At 41.2% G+C, this 19,975-nt stretch overlaps 1 protein-coding gene and 1 non-coding gene across 5 annotated transcripts in view; one reads left to right on the top strand and one right to left on the bottom strand.

Annotated features, from left to right (window-relative positions):
• ADRA1A (adrenoceptor alpha 1A) overlaps nucleotides 1-19,975 on the bottom strand; it is an 87,821-nt gene that overhangs the window by 34,032 nt on the left and 33,814 nt on the right. The window contains exon 2 of one of the 4 annotated variants that reach the window (XM_037167125.2): nucleotides 4,551-9,906. The exons of the other annotated variants lie outside the window; for them this stretch is intronic. Within the exon in view, the coding sequence (XP_037023020.2) occupies nucleotides 9,695-9,906 (212 nt within the window). The 3' untranslated portion in view covers nucleotides 4,551-9,694. Of the gene's footprint in view, nucleotides 1-4,550; nucleotides 9,907-19,975 lie in introns of those variants that run through there. 4 annotated transcript variants of the gene reach the window in all.
• On the top strand, nucleotides 12,323-12,517 carry LOC119065201 (U2 spliceosomal RNA). Its single transcript, XR_005085558.2, has one exon. It is a non-coding gene; the product is annotated as a U2 spliceosomal RNA (small nuclear RNA).

The raw sequence follows: 19,975 nt of genomic DNA, 5'->3' as shown, positions 1-19,975 counted from the left end.
CACAGACAAGTAGATCAGTGAAACAGAATAGAGAGCCCAGAAATAAACCCACCCCTTTTGTGATCAATTAATATTTAACATAAAATGGGGTACAGCCAGCCTATTCAATAAATGGTGTTGGGAAAATTGGACAGGTACAGGCAAAAAGATGAAACTAGACCACCAATTTACCCTATTCACAAGAATAAACTCAAAATGGATTAAAGACTTAAATGTAAGTTGTAAAACCATAAAAATCACAGAAGAAAACATAGTAAAATCTCAGACATTCCTCATCACAATATTTTTCCAGATATAGATATAGATATATAGATATATAGATATCCTAGGGCAAAGGAAACAAGGGGGAAAATACACAAATGGGACTACAGCAAACTAATAAGCTTTTGCACAGCAAAAAAAAAAATCAACAAAATGAAAAAAAGAATCCACTGTATGGGAGAACATATTTGCCAACAATACATCTGATAAGGGGTTAATTTCCAAAATATATAAAGAACCTCTACAACTTAACACCAGGAAGACAAACAATCCAATTAAAATATGGGCAAAGGACCTAAATAGACACTTTTCCAGAGAGAACATACAGGTGGCCAATAGACATGAAAAGATGCTCATTGTCACTAATCATCAGAGAGATGCAAATTAAAACCACAATGAGATATTACCTCACATATGTCAGAATGGCTATCATCAATTAATCAATGAACAAGTGTTGGCAAGCATGTGGAGAAAAGGTAAACCTCATACACTGTTGTTGGAATGCAGATTGGTGAAGCCACTGTGGAAAGTAGTATGAAGATACCTCAAAAAATTAAACATGAAATTGCCTTATAATGCAGCAATTCGACTTCTGGGAATATATCCAAAAAACCCCAAAACACTAATAAAAAATATGTGCATATGCACTCTTGTGTTCATCGCAGTGTTATTTACAATAGCCAATATTTAGAAGCAGCCCGATTGCCCATCAGTAAAAGAGCTGTTGTACATTCATGCAATACTACTTGACCATAAAAAGGAAAAAAGAAAAGGAAATCTTACCACTTGTGACAGCATGGTAAGTATTATGCTAAGTAAAATAAGCCTGTCAGTGAAAGACAAGTATGATATGATTTCACTCATATGTGAAATCTAATGAACACAATAAACTAACAAACAAAATAGAAACAGACCCATGGATACAGAGAACGGAGTGACAGCTGTAAGAGGGGAAGGATAGGTGAAAGTGGTAAAGAGATTAAGTAAAAAACAAATGAACAAATAAACCCAAACCTCATAGACAAAGATTGGTGATTTCAAGAGGGAAAGGGTGATGGGTGAGGTCAAAGAGGGTAAATGAGGGTTTAATGTTGACAGAAGGAGACTTGACTTGGGGTGATAAACACACAATACAACACACAGATGATATATTATACAGTTGTATACCTGAAACCTATATAATTTCATTAACCAATGTCACCCCAATAAATTTAACAAAAAAGAGAAAAGTAGATTTGCTTTTTAGGAACTTTCAAATATACAATAAAACAGAGTAACTTCTTGATTAAACATATTTGATCGCCTTTGGCCTATAACTGTATACCCAGTCAACCGGTCAGTACAAACTTTCCTGTTTGTTAGACTTTTCAGCATCTTACCTAATGTGTATACCAACCATTCTCTGCTTCTCTGCTACCACCTAACACTTAATAAATCATGCCCATGCCAGTGCGCACTACGATGAACAGTGTTCCAGAAGAGAACTAGCTTCATTATGCTGAGCTTCTAAAAAGATGCATCTTCTAAAAGTAATGGGTATATAAAAAAGCAACAAATCAACAAACAAAACAAACCAAAAATAAACTCATGGATACAGAAACGGCAGAGTGGTAGTAACCAGAGGGGTAGGGGAGTGGCGGGAGGATTAAGAAGGTAAAAGGGGTCAAATACATAATGATGGATGGAGATGAGACTTCAGATGGTGAGCACACAACAAAGTACACAGCTATCATATCATAAAGTTCTAATTTATATAATAAAAGTTATATAATGTTATTAACCAATGTTATCCCAAATAAATCCAATTTAAAAAAGCAAAACAAACAGAAAAATACTAGTGAAGTTTTAAAAAAATTACAATTTATTTTCAGGTAATTGTAGATTCACATACAGTTGTAAGAAATCATAGAGAGAGATTTTATTACCAGGTCTCCTCCAATGGTAACATCTTGTAAAATTGCAGTACAATATCACAGATAGGACAATGATATTGACAGAGTCAACACAGAGGACACTTCCATCAGGCAAGCACACCACCACGACTTCCTTTCCCACCACCTCCTCCCCAACCTCCTGCTACCACCAGTTTGTTCTCCATTCCTATAATGTTGTCATTTCAAAAATGTATGTAAATGGAGTCATAAAGTATGTAATTATTTGGGGGTTGGCTTTTTTCACTCAGCATAGTTCTCTGGAGATTCACCCCAAAAGTTTTGCATGTGTCAGTAGTTGCTTCCTTTTGTTGCTGAGTAGGAATGTGTCATAGCTTGTTTAACCATTTACATCTGGTTGTTTCTGCTTGGGGGGTTATTACAAATAGAGCTGCTGTGGTATTCCTGGACAGATTTTTATGTGAGCATAAATTTTCTCTTCTCTGGGCTAAATGCCCAGAAATACAATTATTGAGTTGTATGATTGTTGCATGTTTACATTTTTATGAAATTGTGAAACTTCCCCAAAGCATCTGCATCACTTAACATTGCCACCAACAGTTTATGAGGGATCCAGTATCTTTGCACTGTTGCCAGCATCTGCTGTGGCCACTGTTTTTTAAACTCAGCCTTTCTGATCATTGTGCAATGACATTTAGTTGGGGTTTAATTTGCATTTCTCTAACAGCCAATGATGTGGAGCATCTTTCCAAGTACTAGTTTGTCATCTGTATCATTTTCAGTGAAATATCCGTTCATGTCTTCTGCCCATGTTCTACTTGAATTGTTTTTGTGTTGTTTTATTTTTATTGATGAACTTAGAGAGTTCCTTATATATTCTAGACACCAGTCTTTTATTAGATATATGTTTTCAAATAATTTCTATTACTAATAATTACTATTAATTATTTCTATTACAAATAATTTCATCTTCTTAACAGGGTCTTTTGCAGAGCAAAATTTTAAAATTTTGATAAAGTTCAATGTACTACTTTTTCCTATTCTGAACAGAACTTTAGGTGTATAGTCTTTAGCGTGTTAATGTGATGAACGTATTACCTAGGTGCCAAAGATTTTCTTCTTTGTTTTTTCTAAAAGTTATGTAGTTTTAGATTTTACATTTAAGCCCATGCTCCATTTTGAGTTAATTTTTGTATAAGATGTGAGGTTTAGGTCAAGGTTCAAATTTTGCTTGTGGATATCTGATCGCTCTTGTACTATTTGTTGAGCAGGTGTCCTTTCTTCTATTGAATTTCTTTTGCATGTTTGTAAAAACTTCATTAGATACATTTGTGTGAATTTGTTTTGGGGTTCTCCATTTTGTTTCACTGATCTGTGCATCTTCCCCTCTGCCATTCCACACAGTCTTGATTACCGTTTCTATATAGTATGTTTTGAAATTGGATAGAGTGATTTATTTTAAACTTCTCTCCAAATGGTTTTTAGCTATTTTAATTCCTTTGTTTTTCCATATAAATTTTTAAAAGATTTTATTTATTTATTTTTAGAGGGGGGAAGGGAGGGAGAGGGGGAGAGAAACATCAGTGTGTGGTTGTGTCTTTCGTGCCCCTCACTGGGGACCTGGCCCTCAACCCAGGCACATGCCCTAGACTGGGAATTGAACTAGCAACCCTTTGGTTCAAAGGCCAGCACTCAATTCACTGACCACACCAGCTGGGGATCCATATAAATTTTAGAACACTCTTGTGTATAACTACAAGAAAATCTTGCTAGGATTTTGACAGTGATCTTGTTAAACTTGTATGTCAATTTGGGGAGAATTATATTTTTACTATGTTGAGCCCATGAACATAAGTTTCTCATTTATTTAGATTTTCTTTTATCAGCATTTTGTTGCTGTTTATACATTTTTAGATTTAAACTTAAGTTTTTCATTGTTACGAGCAATTGTAAATGGTATTACATTTAAAATTTTGGTGCCTAAGTCCTTTTACTAGATTAAAAGATATATTTTTTTGTTTGTCTTATTCCCTGAGACCTTGCTGAACTTGTTTATTAGTTCTAGAAGTATTTGTTATAAATAAATTCCTTGGAATTCTCAACATAGATATTAATACATTATCAATAAATAATGACAGTTTTATTCCTTTCTGTCTAATTTGTATGTCTTTCCTTTCCTTTCCTTTTCTTTTTTTTTTAAAGATTTCATTTATTTATCTTTAGAGGAGAAGGGAAGGAGAGAGGGAGAGAAACATCAATGTATGGTTGCCTTTCGTGCATCCCCTGCTGGGAACTGGCCTGCAACCCAGGCATGTGCCCTGACTGGGAATCTAACCACAATTGTCTGGTTTGCAGGCCTGCGTTCAATCCACTGAGCTACACCAGCCAGGGCTTCTTTCCTTTTCTTGCCTCATTGCATGAGCTAGAACCGCCATGTTGAATAAGAGCAGTGGGAGTAGATATCCTTGCCTTTGTTCCTGCTCTTAGGGGAAAGTATTCACTCTCATATCATGTTTAATTACCTGTAGGTTTGCTATCATCTGTATTTGATTGTATAACAATCATATTGAGGAATTTCCCACATCTTCCTAATTCCCTGAGCGTTTTATCATAGTTCTCTTTTGGGTTTTGTCAAGTGCTTTTTGTGCATCAATTAATTGATAAATGATTTTATTCTTTAGCGTGTTAATGTGATGAATTACATTTATTGATTTTCAAATATTAAACTTACTTGCATCCTTGAAATAAATCCCTGTTAGTAATGATATATTCATTGTTTTTATATTTTGCTGAATTCTATCTGTAATTATTTTGTTAAAGATTTTTGAATTATAGTTATAAAAGATATTAGACTATAATTTTATTTCTGCCCTCCCTTCTTTCTTCTCTCCCTCTCTTTCCCTCCTTCCTTCCTTTCTTTCTCTCTTTTTTCTTCCTTCCTTGCTTTTTTTTCCATTTCTCTCTTTCTTCCTCTTTTACACTAGCTCCAAAGTAAGTTGGGAAATATTCCATCCTCTTCTAGTTTCTGGAGAGATTATGTAAATTGGTATTAGTTCTTCTTTTGATAGAATCCTTTACTGAAACTATGAGGGTGTGACAATTTCTTTCTGACAATTTTTAAGTTATGAATTCAATTTCCTTAATAGTTATAGGATTGTTTAAATGATCTATTTCATATTGAGTTGTGTAGTTCACACTTTTCATAAAATTGGTCCATTTCATGGACTAAGTTGTCAAATTGATGTGTATAGAGCTGTTCATAGTATTTCCTTATCACTTCAGGGTCCGTAGTAATATTCTACTTCACTCCTGATATTGGTAATTTAGGTCTTTGCTGTATTTTTATTTTCTTGGTCACCATTGCTAGATGTTGGCCAATTTTATTGAACTTTTCAAAGGTTCAGTTCTTATGTTATTGATTTTCTCTATAGTTTTTTTTGTTTTTAATTTTATTAATTTTTGCTCTTATCTTTTTTACTTCTTTCCCTCCTCTTGCCTTGGGTTTATTTTGCTTTTCTTCTTCTTATTTCTTGAAGTAGGAACTTGGATTATTTAATTAAAACTTTTTCTTTTTTTATAATGTGCTTATAATGTATTTCCACCTCAGCACTATATTAGCTGTATTCCTCACATTTTGATATATTTTATTTTTGTTTTAATCCCATTAAATTAAAAAAATTATTTTAATTGAGGCTTCCTCTTTGGCTTATGGATTATTTAGAACTGTGTTGTTTAGTTTCCAAGTGTCTAAAATCTTTTCTGTTTTCTTTGTGCTATTGATTTATATGATTTCATTTTAGTCAGAGACCTCATGGACATGTATGATGTTAATTTTACATTTATGATGTGTGTTATGGTTTAGAATATGGTCTATCATGATACATATTCTGTGGATGCTTGAAAAGAGTGCGTATTTTGCTGTTGTTGGGTGATGTATTCTATAAATGTCTGTCAAAGGCCCTCTTCATGACAGTGTGTTGAATTCCAACTGCTTGCTGATTTTCTGACTGGCTGTTCTACCAATTGTTGAGAGAGGGGAGTTGAAATTTCCAAGTATAACTGTGGTTTGTCCATTTCTTCTTTCAGACCTATCAGTTTTTGCTTCACATATATTGCAGCTATGTTATTTAATGCATACCCACTTAGAATTGCTACATCTCCTTGGTGGATTGATCTTTTGGTCAGAGTGATTTCCATGCTCTGAACTCTACTTTATCTGATATTAATACAGTCACTCTTGCTTTCTTTTGATTAATGTCTGTATAGTCAGTCTTTTTCCATTATTTTGCTTTTACCTAATGTATGCCATTATATTGATGCTTCTTATAGCATGTGGTGAGGTCACATTTTTTTTTTAATTCACTCTGCCAAGTTTGTGACATACGAGGCAAAAAAGAAAACTCAGGACACTTATCTCTGGGCTGCCTTTTGGGTTTGACAATGTAGCTGGTCTGACTTCTTTTCATCTTTCAGAATCTTCTGTTTATGTTATACATGATGTCCAGAATTCTTAGTTATAATTATTGGAATGAATGGGTAAAATTATATCTATTCCACACTCCAGGAAGTAAAAGTCACTGATGTAAGCACTGTGGCTGCTGTTGTATTTCTTCATCAGGAGTGCAATGCAGTCAGTATGTTGATTTAGAGAGGGGACTTTGGAGTTAAACCAGCCAACACCCACCATTCTACTGCCACTCAAAACCCAGAGTTTATTTAGAAAATGTTGCATATTTACTCTTACATTTTTAAGTTTCAGTTACCTTCAAAGAACTCTCCATCTGAGGCAATACATCTATTGAAACTTTTTCCCACCACTCAAAACAGGTTTTGAACACATCATCTTGATGACTTTTAGTGCTTCTGCCGTTTTTTGTTTCACCTCTTCCATATCAGCAAAACATTTCCCTTTGAGGACTTTTTTCAATTGGGGAAAACACACAAAAAAAGTTGCTTCAGGTGAGATCAGGTGAATGGAGAGGATGGGGCACTGGCATCATGCCATATTTTTGGCTGGAAACTACTGAACATTCAGTGTGGTGTTGTCAGAAACACTTGTAAATCACTTGTAAAACATGAAAACATGAACTGTGTTGAAAGGATCTTTAAAAAAAATTCACTGAGGCCGAACCCGCCTCTTACAACAATGCCGGCTGGTGCATTGACACAGATGTTCTCCTAGAACACTCACCTAGTGGGGGAAGTCTGTATTACAAGGGGCCTGCCCTCCAGAAGATAATTCCAGGTTTTTGGGGGAGAGGGTCCCCCTTCATATAATCTTGGCAAGTAAGCAAATATCTCTAAGATGTAACATTATTTATCTGTAAAGCTGTACTTACACATTGTTTTGAGGGCTAAACAAGATTAAACATACAGCCCTGGCTGGTGTAGCTCAGTGGATTGAGCATGGGCCTGTGAACAAGATGATTGCAGTTCAATTCCCAGTCAGGGCACATGCCTGGGTTGCAGGCCAGTTCTCAGCAGGGGACGCACAAGAGGCAACCATACATTGATATTTCTCTCTCCTTCCCTTCCCCTCTAAAGATAAATAAATAAAATCTTAAAAAAAGATTAAACATACAAGTGCTTAGCCTGTGACTATTGAGAACTTGAAATATGACTAGTATGATTGAGAAAGTGCTGCTTTTCATTTACTAAATTGTAAGTCTCTTGAATTTAAATAGTAACATGTGGCTCGTGGCTATTATATTAGACAATACAGACTTACATTGTTATAAACAAGGATAACAATAATCCTAAACAGAGTAAGTGAAATTATGGAAAACTGCTTTGAAGACCCTGTAGTATACAACCTAAAGTATTATTTGTGTTCAATACAATAACTCAAAAACCTGGGTATAGACCAAGAAAATGTCACCTTCCCCTTCCAAAAAGAACTGACATTTTTTGTTATGGGCACGAATAGGACAGTAAATACCACAAGAAAGGAACAGTTGAGGGAGAATGGCAACAGGAAGCAGAAGATGTGCCTGGACTCTCTTTAATGTGTGCTCCTCTCTGCGACCTCGTATGGCCACTTGGTGCAGCATCTGCCTTCCACACTGTCACCTGTGAGTGGTACCCTCCCTGGTGGTGCTGTGCTGTGCTGGGCCTGGGCCTGGGCAGTGACTTTGTCTGCTTCCTCACGAACATTGCCTTGTAGAACTCATCATGGCGATAGGTCGTCAATGAGTATGTGCTCTGGTATGAAAAACTGTCCCTACTGAGAACTATCTTTGATTCCCATCAAAGCATTTTCCAACAGAAGAATATGAGGTTCACTGACAGCTCACTGCCCCCACCCATGATAGGTGTGAATCCCATGAAACAAAAGAACCTTTCTTCCTGAAATGAGGACAGGGACCCATGGGGTGTTATCAGGTGGCCAGGGTTCTCAGCATATTTGTACCACCAGCCATCTCCCTCTTCCTGTGTGAAATGGAGGATCTGAACTCAGTGGCCCAAAACCCTCACCAAGGCCATCATTTCATTATTTATGACTGAATCAGAGGTGCAACAAGATCATGATTTGGTCAAAGCCTCCCAGGAACATTGTGGCAGAACTGGAAATACAACCCTCTGAACTCCTTGGGTCTTTGCCCCATAACCTGGCTTGGAGCTCATCTAGAAGAAGGTGTTGCTCAGGGCTGGACGACAGAGCACCTACTGAGCAGACCTGCTGCTCCCTCCTCCCACAGCCCCTCCTTGCTCAACCCCTCACCTGTTAGCACCAGCCCTGTTTTGGATGTGTGGGAAAGAGAAGAAAAACAGAATAAAAGAAATAGGGAGAATTTTTTTTTAAAAAGGAGAGAAAAGTAGAAATGATGTTTAATTTGTATAGAAAGAAAGCACTTAGAAGAGCCAGCATCTCCACATTTAACCACCACTGTTAAAGAAAGTGGGGACAGAGAAGTGAAGTGACTTGTTACAGGTGACACAGGTCTGTTTAGTGAGTAGATATTAACAGTGGTCAGCAGGGCCTGGGAATTAAGGCCAATTAGAGTTCTAATCCCAGTTCTGCTGCTTTCCAGGGGAACGTTGATGAGGGCAGCCTCTCTGAGCTTCAGCGTTCTCATCTTTGTAAAAGGGGTCATGATATCAACACCACAAGGTTATAGTGATGATTAAGTGAGATAATGTATGCAACACAGCTGTCCAAAATAAAAACACAATAGAAGGGAAAATGTATTAGTGCAGACTAGAACCAACATACTCTGTTTCAGTCAAGTGATCTTCCTGGTATAACATGCTGTCCCTCCTCCTCACCTCCCTCCGCCCCAAAGCCAACTCATTCCTTTAAGTCCTGTAATTAGCTGAATAAAGAGCACAGACAGAATCTATGTTAAAAATGCTCTCAGAGCCAAGTGAAATCCCCAGGGAAGTGCCGAAGTCCACATGGCCAATTACCATTGTATCATTTCATTTTATCGGAGTGACTAATACCCAGAGACAGTCATTTATACACTAATTGCAGAGAACAGATAGAAATCATGTTAAATGAGCCCATCTGTATTTCTGGGGAAAAAACAAGGCTCTCTGATTCAGGAGTAGCTTTCTTTGACATCTTCCATGGAGAGGGTGGCTTCCATTTCCAACTGGACACTGGATTTCAGTTGTGTGGGTAGCATTCTTGAGCTGACTGCAGATTTACAGTATGGAACTGAAGTAGCGGCCTGATGATGTGCCAGCTCCTTTCTGTCAGAATTTGATTTTTCTGAATTCAAGCACTGGATAGAACAGTGATGCCTGTATGCTGCAAAGAAACCAGAGGCATGGAATGTCACCTTGAACTTGTAAGACCTCCTAGGGCCTCAGTCCCCACTTCTGTGCTGAGGGGGTGGAGGAGAGAGGCCCTTCTTCTGGAGAGTTTCATGAGATCTCCTTGCCAAGGGCTACGTGAATCATCACTCTAAGCCTCTTGCCTGTTTTCTACTTTCCAACTGTATCTTCTTTTCCTTCCTTCTCCCTTCTTCTTCCTGCATTTAACCATACTTCTGCTCAACACCAAAGTGAGAGAGGTTGGTTGTTTTACAAAAGGTGGAAGGCAAAGATGAAGATTGATTTTCTTCACTTTCTACTTCCTCACTTCCTTACCTGCACAGTGACAGTGAGCCCTTTGCACTGGTCATTCGAAAATCTCTTATCCCCCAACACTATGCTCACCCCACCTGCAAGCCATCAGACATTCTCATCAAAACTCCCTAATCCCTCCTACTTAAATCCTGATTCCCCAAATTCAAGGTGAAGTGCCATCTTCTTGAAAGGTTTTCCTTTGGTTCGAAGGCTGGCGCTCAATCCACTGAGTTACACCAGCCAGGGCTATCAAAAGGTCTTTCTTAACTACATTGTCCTTTGCACAACTCCCATCACTTCTTTAAAAAAAAACAAAGTTTAGTACGTAATTATATGCAACTTGTATTGGCATGTCATTTAGATGCCCACCCTGATTTTGAGGTCCTTAAGGGAGGAGACCAAGTCTCCCATCTCTCTGCACCCTCCACAGGTGTCCCGTTCAAGGTGAGGCCCAGAGCTGGTTGCTAACTCAGAGACTCTCCTTCTGAGTTCCCCACGCTGGTGTCTGCAGGAGGGCACACACTCAGGAAGCCACACAGATAGTTTTCTGTGGTGCAGAATGGTATAGTTCAATGCAGAACACCTCCTGAATTCCTCCAATGTTCCAGATACTGAGTTGGCCACTGGCCATATCAGAAACACGTTCTGTCTCTACCTCCTCTTTGTAAGGAGATGGCCAACCCACCTACAAGCTGGCCTTGTTATTGTCATGGAGATGACAAACAAAGCGGTTATTTCAGCTATGCCAGTATTTCAGCTGTCGAGCTCAGCTCAAGTTCAAGTGCCTTCTGGGACCTTCCTCAGGTTGTATAACCATAAGAGTGTGTAACCTCAGACTGTGTTTCCTAACAAAAGAAAATGAGGTTGGGAGGGAGGTGGGGAGCAAGGGGCGGGGGAGGCTGGGATGGGAAAAATAGACAAAAAACTGTACTTGAAAAATAACTAAATAAAATTTTAAAAAAAAGAAAAAAAAAAGAAAATGAGGCATGCTGGAGTATTTGAGTGAGGTGATCCTCTCATGGGATGATCTTCTGAATCCGTTTCAGTGGCTAGTGAGGAGTTTCCGGTTGGCAGGAGGCTCTCCTACAGCTGACATGGCCAGGGATGAAGTTCCTTCTCCCTGGATGTGGAACTTAGAAAGCTCCACATCCACCTAAGTCTGGGGAGAGACTCACATTTAGGAGGCAGAGGAAGGTCCACCTTAGGACTTTCATGGCTCTAGCTACTTAAAAAATTTTTTTTAATCCTCAACAGAGGATATGTGTATTGATTTTAGAGAGAGAGGAATGGAGCGGGTGGGGCGGGGGGAGAGAGAGAGAGACAGAAACATCAGTGTGAGTGAGAAACATCGAATGGTTGCCTCCTGTGTGTGCCCTGGCTGGGGATCAAACCTGCAACCTTTTCAAGTACTGGATGTTCAGACCAACAAAGCCACCGAGCCAGCGCAGCTCCAGCTGCTTTCACCTTCACAGGCCCCTTCTTTCATACAAAATATCAAAAACTACATTTATGATTCTTCTGGTATAAATATAACTATATTGTGCATTAATATATTTTCTTTGAACTAAAAGTTTATTTTTAATTTCTGATTTTAAAGAAATTAACACACAGCCATGAGTCCTGAAACATATCACAGTCTCTAGCAACTGGGCGCCTCTGGTCTGTGCTCATGTCTTCCCAGTTTGGACCTCTGCGGTGCTGTCCTGCCTGTGGCCTTAGCACCAGCTCACACTGCCTGCTTTGTCCATTTGCTATGCTCCCATCAGTCCCACTAGATAGACAGCAGGGTCCTGAGCCTTTTGGAGCTCTATAGCACCATGCATAGTGCTTGACTGAGATTAAGACTCTAGAAGTATTAATTGCACAGCTGTGTACAATCAGACAACTTCCTTAATGCACTCAACCTCATTCTCCTTGTCAGTAACTTAGAGGACAAAATCTAAATCCCCCTCATGGTACTGCTGTGAGGATGAATGAGATGATTCATGCTTAATACAGCATCTGGCACATGGTAAGAACTAATTAAATGTGAACTTTTTTTATCATTATGATTTAATATGACAATAGAATACTTGGGTTTTCAACTAACTGGCACAATCACTTCTCTGCCTTTTGGCTAAGATCAAGTGTAGTATCTGTTTATTGGTTTAAATACCTGGCACAAGATGATGCCATGACTATAGTTTTCATGGCTCATTGCAGCCATGATGCAATAAGCTCAAGAATGCTTGCTCTCTTCCATGTCCCTATTGTTGTTCAAGTGCAAACACTGTGCACATGGAAGAGGTAAGCCTGGGTCCTTCATAAGCTAGTGGCACCTTAACATAAATGTGCTTCTTGTCAGCCGGCAGAAGGGACAATTAAGAATTGGGGGACAGATGGGATGCTGGGGACTTTCTTTCTCTCCTTTTTCTTCTTCCCTCCTTTTTCTCCTATTCCGCCTCCCTCCCTCCCCCTTTCCCTCCCTCCCTCTATTCCTTCCTTCCTTCCTTCCTTCCTTCCTTCCTTCCTTCCTTCCTTCCTTCCTTCCTTCCTTCCTTCCTTCCTTCCTTCCTTCCTTCCTTCCTTCCTTCCTTCCATGTGTGTGATGCTGGCATTGCCACACTGTGATGAAGTCCTCTGATTTTAGATTGACTACACTCCTTGTGGGACTCTTCTCCACTAACTGAAGCTGTAGGCTGTGAATTCAGTTCTACAAGTCTTTGTGGTAGGTGGTCCAATAGTCGCTTGATCTGAACACTGGAAATGGCAATCATGCCTGTTGCCTAGCAAATACTTCCATTTTGTGACCATGTCATAATCATGGACACAGGACAGCCCAAGTAGGAGCTAAGGACCTGGTCCCAGGCCTGCCTTTGCCACACACCATCTCTGACAGTGACATCACATAACCTTGGAAGTCCTCCATTTCTGTTTCTTTTATAAAACTTGAATAATAGCAGTAACTCCCTTTCGGGGCTGTATGCATGAGTCAGTGCATGTGAAGCTTATGGTGTCTGGCACAACATAGTTTTGCAGAAGAATCACATACAGTACAGCAGAACCAGACATGGTGGTGCCTCTGGCTGTCACCTGAGCTGGGGACTGAACCACCGTCCACCTGACCTGCAGAGCCACCAGCAGCCTGCCTGCCTGCCTGCCTGCCTCAGCCACTGCCAAAGCCAGAGTCTGGATAGCCCTGCTGCATTCAAGATCATATGATCAACAGGAGGAAATATCAGTCTGACAAGAAAATGACCACAAAATGAGGCAGATTCTCATGGCTACTAGTAGGATTCATAAAACAGAGCTGCCCTGGCAAAGGACAACAGAAAAAATCAGGCAGTTCCCAAAAAACATTCTAAAAATGAGAGAATGTAGAGAGGTGCATATTCCTAAAAGATAGAACAATATTACAAAAATTCCAATTTACCTCATATTTTCAACAAATATAATTCTAATGAAATTTTCCTTATCACTTAAAAGTATGTTATAATTTACACACATAAAAGAAATGACCAGAAAAAGATGGGTAATTCAATAAATGGAGAAAAAAACAACAACAACAGCAAATAAACAACAGGCACTATAATAAAATGCTGAGTCATGTGTCAGAGAAAGGCCACTGGAAGTCACACCCTCCTTGCACCCACTTCAGAGCACAGAAGCCTGTGTTCAGAGTTTATTACAAACATGGGCAATGAGGCAGCAACAGGACGAATAAGAACAGCCTAACAGAAAATTAATTAAAGCCTAAAAAAAGATATGTAATTCCATAACACAGCATGCCTCTGATAGATAGCCCTACATATGAGGGGTGACACAGAAAATCTGGAATTTATTTATAAAAATTGTTTTTTTATTCTTACATGTTTAAATTTCAGTCACCTTCAAAGTACTTGCTATTTGATGCAATATACCTATCGAGATGTTTGTTCCACTGCTCAAAACAGTTTTTGAATTTGTCGATTTTGATGCTAAAATTTAGTGCTTCTGCTGTTTTTGTTTCACCTCTTCCACATCGGCAAAATATTTCCCTTTCAGGATTTTTTTCATCAGGGGAAACAAAAAAAAATGTTTGCGGACTTCTGGCCAAGATGGGGGCATAGGTGGAAACACTGTACCTCCTCACACAACCAAGTTTATGAACAACAAATATTTAAAAACCAGAGTGCGACCAAAACAGAGAGAAAAATTAAACTGTACCAAAATCCAACAATGAACCATTCACCTAGATCAGTAAGAGGGGGGGAGTCAGTGGCTGTCGGAGAGGGGTCACGCAAGAAAAAGCGGTTGTACCAACACAGGCGCATAGGCGGCAGTTAGCAGATCCCAGGCATGGGGTGGCAACAGGCAGACCCAGTGAGGGTGTAGGTGGCTGGCTGACAGTGGTCATACATTCGCATGCAGATAAACCGGGCAAAGGAGTGAGCAATGAGATAGGCTGCACAGTCCAGGGTCCCAGTCCTGGGAAATAAAGCCTAAAAGCACCAACTGGAAAAACTTCTGGGGGTCAAGGTGCCAGGAGAGGCTCCCAGGTTCACAGAGAGTTTGTTGGAAAGACCCACAGGGTTCTGGAGGGTGCACAAGCCCACACATCTGGGAACTAGCACCCGAAGGGCCCAATTTGCTTGTGGAAAGCAGCAGAGGGGACCGAAATCCTAGAGAGAGCAGAAAAAAAAATGCCATTGCCCCTCTCTGACCCCACCCCCACATACAGCGTCACAAACCACCTGGATGGCCCTGCCCTGGTGAACACCTAAGGCTCTGCCCCTCATACATAACAGGTGCAAACAGAGCAAAACATTGTGGCTCAAGAAGAAGAACAGCTCAAAGCCCCAGAGTCAATACTTCTAAGCGACCAAGAGATAGCTAACCTATTGGATGCACAGTTCAAAACACTGGTGATCAGGATGCTCACAGAACTGGTTGATTTTAGTCACAAATTAGATGAAAAAAATGAAGGCTTCACTAAGTGAAATGAAGCAAAATGCACAGGGAAACAATAGTGATGGAAGAAAACTGGGACTAAAATCAATCAAGTGGACCAGAAGGAAGAAAAAAAACTACCAAACAGAAAAGAATGAAGAAACAAGAATTCAAAAAAATGAGGAGAGGCTCAGGAACATTCAGGACATCTTTAAACATTCCAACATCCGAATTATAGGGATACCAGAAGGGGAAGAGGAACAGCAACAAGTGGAAAACTTAGTAGAACAAATAATAAAGGAGAACTTCCCCAATCTGGCAAAGTAAATAGACTTTCAGGAAGTCCAGGAAGCTCAGAGAGTCCCAAAGAAGTTGGACCCAAGAAGGAACACACCAAGGCATATCATATTTACATTAGCCAAGATTCAAATGAAGGAGAGAATCCTAAAAGCAGCAAGAGATAAGGGGACAGTTACCTATACAGGAGTTCCCTCAGACTATCAGCTGATTTCTCAAAAGAGACCTTACAGGCAAGAAGGGGCTGGAAAGAAGTATTCCAACTCATGAAATCCAAAGATCTACATCCAAGATTGCTCTATCCAGCAAAGCTTTCACTTAGAATGGAAGGGCAGATAAAGTGCTTCTCAGATAAGGTCAAGTTAAAGGAGTTCATCATCACCAAGCCCTTATTATATGAAGTGTTAAAGGGACTTATCTAAGAAAAAGAAGATAAAAAAGACGAACAGTGAAAGGACAGCAGACTCACAATTATTAAGAACCACACCTAAAACAAAAGCAAAGTAAGTGGACAGCTAGATCAGGAGCAGAACCATAGAAATGGAGATCACATGGAGGGTTAGCAACAGGGGAGTGGGAGGAGGGTGGGGAGAAGGTACAAAGACTAAGTAGCATAGACAGTAGGTAGAAAATAGATGGGGGGAGGACAAGAATAGTATGGGAAATATAGAATCTAAAGGACTTGTGATGCATGGACATGAACTAAAGGTGGGGAGTGGGGGGAGTGGGTGTGCAGGGTGGAGGGGAGTGAAGGGAGGGAAATGGGACAACTGTAATGGCATAATCAAAAAACATATCTTAAAATATTTGCGATCTCAGGATGAGATTCGGTGAACAAAGAGAGTGGGACATGGGGGTCATGACATTTTTTGGCCAAAAACTGCTGAAAACTGAGTTCCATGTTATCAGGTGAGCTTGTAAATCACCCATCATGAAATGGGCAAATATATTGAAAGAATCTTTAAAAACAACTCACTGAGGCCAAAAGCAGCCTCTCACAACGATGCTGGCTGGTACACTGATACGGTTGGGTTTCTAGAATACTCCCTTAGTGTGGGAAGCCTGTACTACAAGGGGTCTGCCCACCAGAAGATAATTCTGTTTTTTTTTGCCCCCCACCTCATTCTCTGGTGTCTTCAGAGGAAATAGTGGACACCCTGACCCTTTAAGGCTCAGGCAAGCTGAGCAGAGGCCGACTCCTTTGGGAAATAGTGGCTCTACCTCCTACAAGCCAAGGGTGCGAAGGGAGGGCTGAGTTGGGGTACCACAGAGAGAAGAAATGCCAGATACTTGAAGAGAATGTCAGCGTGTGTGATGTTCTAACAGCCTCAATGCAATATGCTGTGTCAGAACTAAAGGACTCACCCCAGCCCACATGAGGCATAATTTCTGGGGACAGGGTTGGGAATTTGTCATATTTAATAAGCTTTTAGGTCATTCTTATGGTCACCAAAGTTTGAAAACCAACACCTTAACACCCACCCCTAGAGCTGTTCCCTCGACACAGTGGGATGCTCTTAGGCCGCACCTGTTGACGGTGAGGATGGAAGGCTGACTGGACCCTCAAGACCACTATTAGCAAGAGATGCTTCATGACATATTCTTTCTATGCCTGTCCTTGAGCCTTGGAGTTGGCCATGGATGCCCTGCTTTCAAAGAAAGGGTGGGATCTGGAGTCACTCGAGTATGAAATTGTGATGCTCCTTACAGTCCTATTCCTGTCAACCTGAGACTTGCATTATTCCACTGTCTCCAGGCCCCCGATCTTGGTCACCAGGTGGCCCTTGATTTTGACCGTGAGGATCACAGGCATCCAGACTATCGGGAAGTGGCCACGAAGGGATGGAGCTCTGCAGCAGACAGTGTTCTTTTAACACATGAGGGGGAGAGTTAACAGAAGGTGAAACTGAAGATGTTTTGGCAGAGGGACAGCATGGCTGAACCCTCCCCAGTGTAGCTACGGCGGGAGTCTGCCGAGATGAAGGCTTACTTAGGGAATTAAGTGAGAAATAAGCTCTTTTGCCAACAGTCATCTCAGCTGCCAAAACCCCAATTATTTTCCTACTCTGAGATGATGCTAGAAAAACAGTGGTCCAGATTCTACCACAGTGCCAACTGCTCCCTCTGGGCTTTGGGTCAGTGCCTCAAGAACATTGGAATATGACTCTGCAGTCTCTCATTGCTGACTCGACCTGGGTCGCTGCAACAGCCTCCCCATGCAGTCAGGTGGCCTCTCTCTCTCTCACACACACTTTCTTCCCTCTTTTTTTAGTTATTTTCACAAGATTAAATGACTCAACAAAAGCCTGAGATACTGTTCTCACTGATAGACTGTAACTTCATGACTTTGGCTGAGTTCTCTTCTAATGCTTCGGAGGCGGCCTGGGGTCTGGGGGAGGCTGCAGAGCATGCGTCCTTGGCAGCCAAGGCAAGATTGCCTGCTGACCTGTCAAACTCTCACATGGGCGCTAAGAAGATTAAAATAATATCATGCCTAACAACGCTAATAAGAAAGATTTAAAACAATCAGTAAAAGTAGATTGAGTTGTGAAATGTTTATTAGGATAATGATTCTGTGCCACAGTAACGGCATCTAGGGTCAGCTTAATTTCACACCACGAAGGGGTGAGCAGATGTGGAGATGCCAAGGCAGGGACAATCTGTCTGGGCCATTTTGTGACCAGTGCCCAGCCAGGCGGGACAAATGCCTCTCCCACAGCCAGCTCCCCACCATCCCCATCACTGGTCCTGGCCAGTTTGGAAAGGGTGCAGTGGTCACAGGGTTGCCAGCTCACATGCGATGTCTTGTTGGACACTGGAGGGGATGCATCTGAATGCCCAACTATTTTAGACAGACTTTTCTCATTTTAAGAAGCCACCCCAATCTTCCCCTTTTCCAGCCTGGGACATCAGCGACATGCTGGTTCTCTTCTTGTTTGTTTTCAGGGACAATAAGAGCATAATTCCACCTGCAGGGAGTTAGCTAAAGACCTGTGAATGCTGGGGGAACACTGTGCATGCAGCTTCCACCCTGCCATCCTCGTCCCACTGAGCTGCTCATGGCCTGGGACCCCCGAGGCTTTGGTTCCCAACTCCTGTAGCCATGCTCCTTGGGCCGCAGGCTGGAGCGGGAGAAAAGGCCCTGCTGGTCTCCACATTTCTCATGGATTTGGAGGGAGGAGCTGCCTTGAGGCTGAGGGGCTTTCTCAAGCCCATCAGTCTTGTGCTTTCCTCACCAAACTCTCCTGCTTTTCAACAGAAGGGACAAGGTAGGTCTGTGGTGAGAAGTGACTGAGACCTGAACTGAGACCTGATCAGGGATCATCACTTTCATCTTAAGGTGGGAACATGAGGAATAGGGAACTCTCCTCATTGCTGGTGACATTGAGGTGACACAGCCTTAAAAAGTTTGTTGGGCAACATCTGTTAAAATTGAAAGCATGCAATCCCTTTAAACCAGCAAGTGCCCCAAGTGGTCTTATCCCACAGAAGCACCTATGCTCCTAAGCACCTCTGTAACCCAAAGTGCACCATTTATTTGGAGGCAGAGCCAGGAAACCTAGTGAGTTCCCATAGACAGAGAAAGCTATGAGTGCCCTGGACTACAGGGGGCTTTTGTAGAGGACTCAATGAATAAAGGAAGATGCAGGCAAATAGAGAACAGGTGGTGAACATGTGCTTTCTTGGGAGAGGTCTGTCAGTGGGGTTCATGTTGGTATGTAGGACAAGGAACAAGAAGGAACTGGCAGGAAAAAAAGCAAAAAGATGCCACTAAAATTGGTAGTAGATTGTAACAGATTGTGTTGGTCCAGGAAGTGACTGATCTATAGACTTTGGAAGTGTTGACTCCAGGGGGAAGTTTACCTGCAGGAGGTTTGTGGGAGATGCCTTCAGAATCATACCTGTGGGTTGTGAAGCAGGCTGGCCTTGGCCAGTCGCAGTGGAGTAGGGAGTTCTCTGGATAATTGTCCCAATTAGGACAAATACCTGGCATAGGACCTGGGCTGTTGCTCCCAGCAGGGAGGCAGGTCCCGTAAGGAGAGGGTGATGACTGGGCAGTGAGACTGTGCTGTGAGCTGTGAGCTGTGAGCCATCAGCACACCAAGCTCTGGGTGATGAGCACTTCAGTCCTGGGGGAAGGCTCCCATGCAAGGTGGCAAGATCACATTCATGCACAGCTGTGAAATTACAGCTCTAGTGGGTATACAGGTATATAAAGAAAAAGAGTAAGCAGAGCAAAAGAGTGGCCTCTTTGATTCTCAGATTTTAAATTGATTTCTCATGCTAACAATTCTAAGCCTAACCAGACTCCATTCCAGGGGGAAACCAAGGCAGCTCCAGCCTGGGCAGTTTCAAGTGCTTATACTGCCTGATAAGGTCCCCTGACTCTGTCACAATGAAAACCTCCCCGCCTCCCAGCTTCCCAGCTGAGTGGACACTCCAGAGAACTCTGACTGCCTTCTATTTTTGAATGGGTTGGAAATAGAGCCAAGGGATAAATTTTGTCTCCCTTTTGTTTGTCAGGGCTGGTACCTTGAAGATGG

Source organism: Artibeus jamaicensis, unplaced genomic scaffold, assembly GCF_021234435.1.
Source record: "Artibeus jamaicensis isolate MK-2021 breed Jamaican fruit bat unplaced genomic scaffold, CSHL_Jam_final contig_477, whole genome shotgun sequence".
NCBI classification, from domain to species: domain Eukaryota; kingdom Metazoa; phylum Chordata; class Mammalia; order Chiroptera; family Phyllostomidae; genus Artibeus; species Artibeus jamaicensis.
This window is presented reverse-complemented; position numbering and strand designations above follow the sequence as displayed.